The sequence below is a fragment of the Octopus bimaculoides genome, chromosome 26, assembly GCF_001194135.2.
Source record: "Octopus bimaculoides isolate UCB-OBI-ISO-001 chromosome 26, ASM119413v2, whole genome shotgun sequence".
Taxonomy (NCBI): Eukaryota; Metazoa; Mollusca; class Cephalopoda; order Octopoda; family Octopodidae; genus Octopus; species Octopus bimaculoides.
Genome location: NC_069006.1, coordinates 13,508,018 through 13,509,095, shown reverse-complemented (window position 1 = coordinate 13,509,095; position 1,078 = coordinate 13,508,018). Strand labels below are relative to the sequence as shown.

General features: G+C 37.8%; 1 protein-coding gene across 1 annotated transcript in view; it reads left to right on the top strand.

The window, feature by feature from the left end:
* Positions 1–321: 321 nt before the first annotated feature.
* Positions 322–1,078, top strand: part of LOC106880180 (lysophospholipid acyltransferase 5) — a gene marked incomplete at both ends in the record, with an annotated part of 10,050 nt that continues 9,293 nt past the window's right edge. The window contains one exon of the mRNA XM_014930034.2: positions 322–474. Within this exon, the coding sequence (XP_014785520.2) occupies positions 322–474 (153 nt within the window). The remainder of the gene's footprint in view (positions 475–1,078) is intronic.

Sequence of the window (1,078 nt, the reverse complement as noted above, 5' to 3'; positions counted from 1 at the left end):
GGGGATGGGGGCGAACCCTGCTGTACTCTTCCACCACAACTTTCTCTCACTCTTACTTCCTGCTTCTGTTATCCAAAGGGTCAGCCTTGTCACACACTGTGTCACGCCGAATATCCCCGAGAACTATGTTAAGGGTACACGTGTATGTGGAGTGCTCAGCCACTTGCACGTTAATTTCACGAGCAGGCTGTTCCGTTGATCGGATCAGCTGGAACCCTCGACATCATAAGCGATGGAGTGCCAACAACAACAACTGTCTCTGAAGATATTCTACAAAAAAGACATGTTTTTTAAATAAATTTTTATCACTTTTGATATTTTTGTGAAATAAATGTGGTACATTACCTTTCTTTTTTTTCCATTGCAGGAATAGATGTTCTTCATTCATTTGTAAACCTAATCCTTATTTATCTGCTGACAAGGATTGGTGCTGGAAGGTGGTGGTCACTACCAGCAGCTTTCTTAATAAACACTGTGAGTATGCTGTGGATACCTGTTTGTGCATCTTTTATGTTGATGAAAATGATGACAATTAATCAATTAACGTGACTGTAATCTCTTCAAAGAGGCCCAATTCTTGTCTGTGTTCTTCTAGTTGTGCTTGCATCATATTAAACAATCAATGCACAGGTGAAATAAAACTGCACTAAAAATTAAATGTTTGTCCAAAGCAGGTGTAAATTCATAATCTCCTCATTATAAATGGCAGGTAAATTTATTGCCACACTGTTATTTCGACTTTCAAAAATAATCTATAAATTTATGGCCACTTGATATCCATATCTAAATTAACATCTTGTTTTAGGTTTGTTTGCTCAAAAGAATTTAGTGTTCATAGGTGCAGGGCATGGCTGTGTAGTTAAGAAGTTTGCTTCCCAACCACATAGTTCCAGTTCAGTCCCACTGTGTGGCACTTTGAGCAAGTGTCTTCTATAGCTCTGGCTTGACCAAAGCTCTGTGAGTGGATTTGGCTGATAGAAACTGAAAGAAGCTCATCATATATGTGTGTATGTACACATTTTATGGCCGTAGTCTAATGACTGAAACAAATAAAAGATATATATATATATATATATGC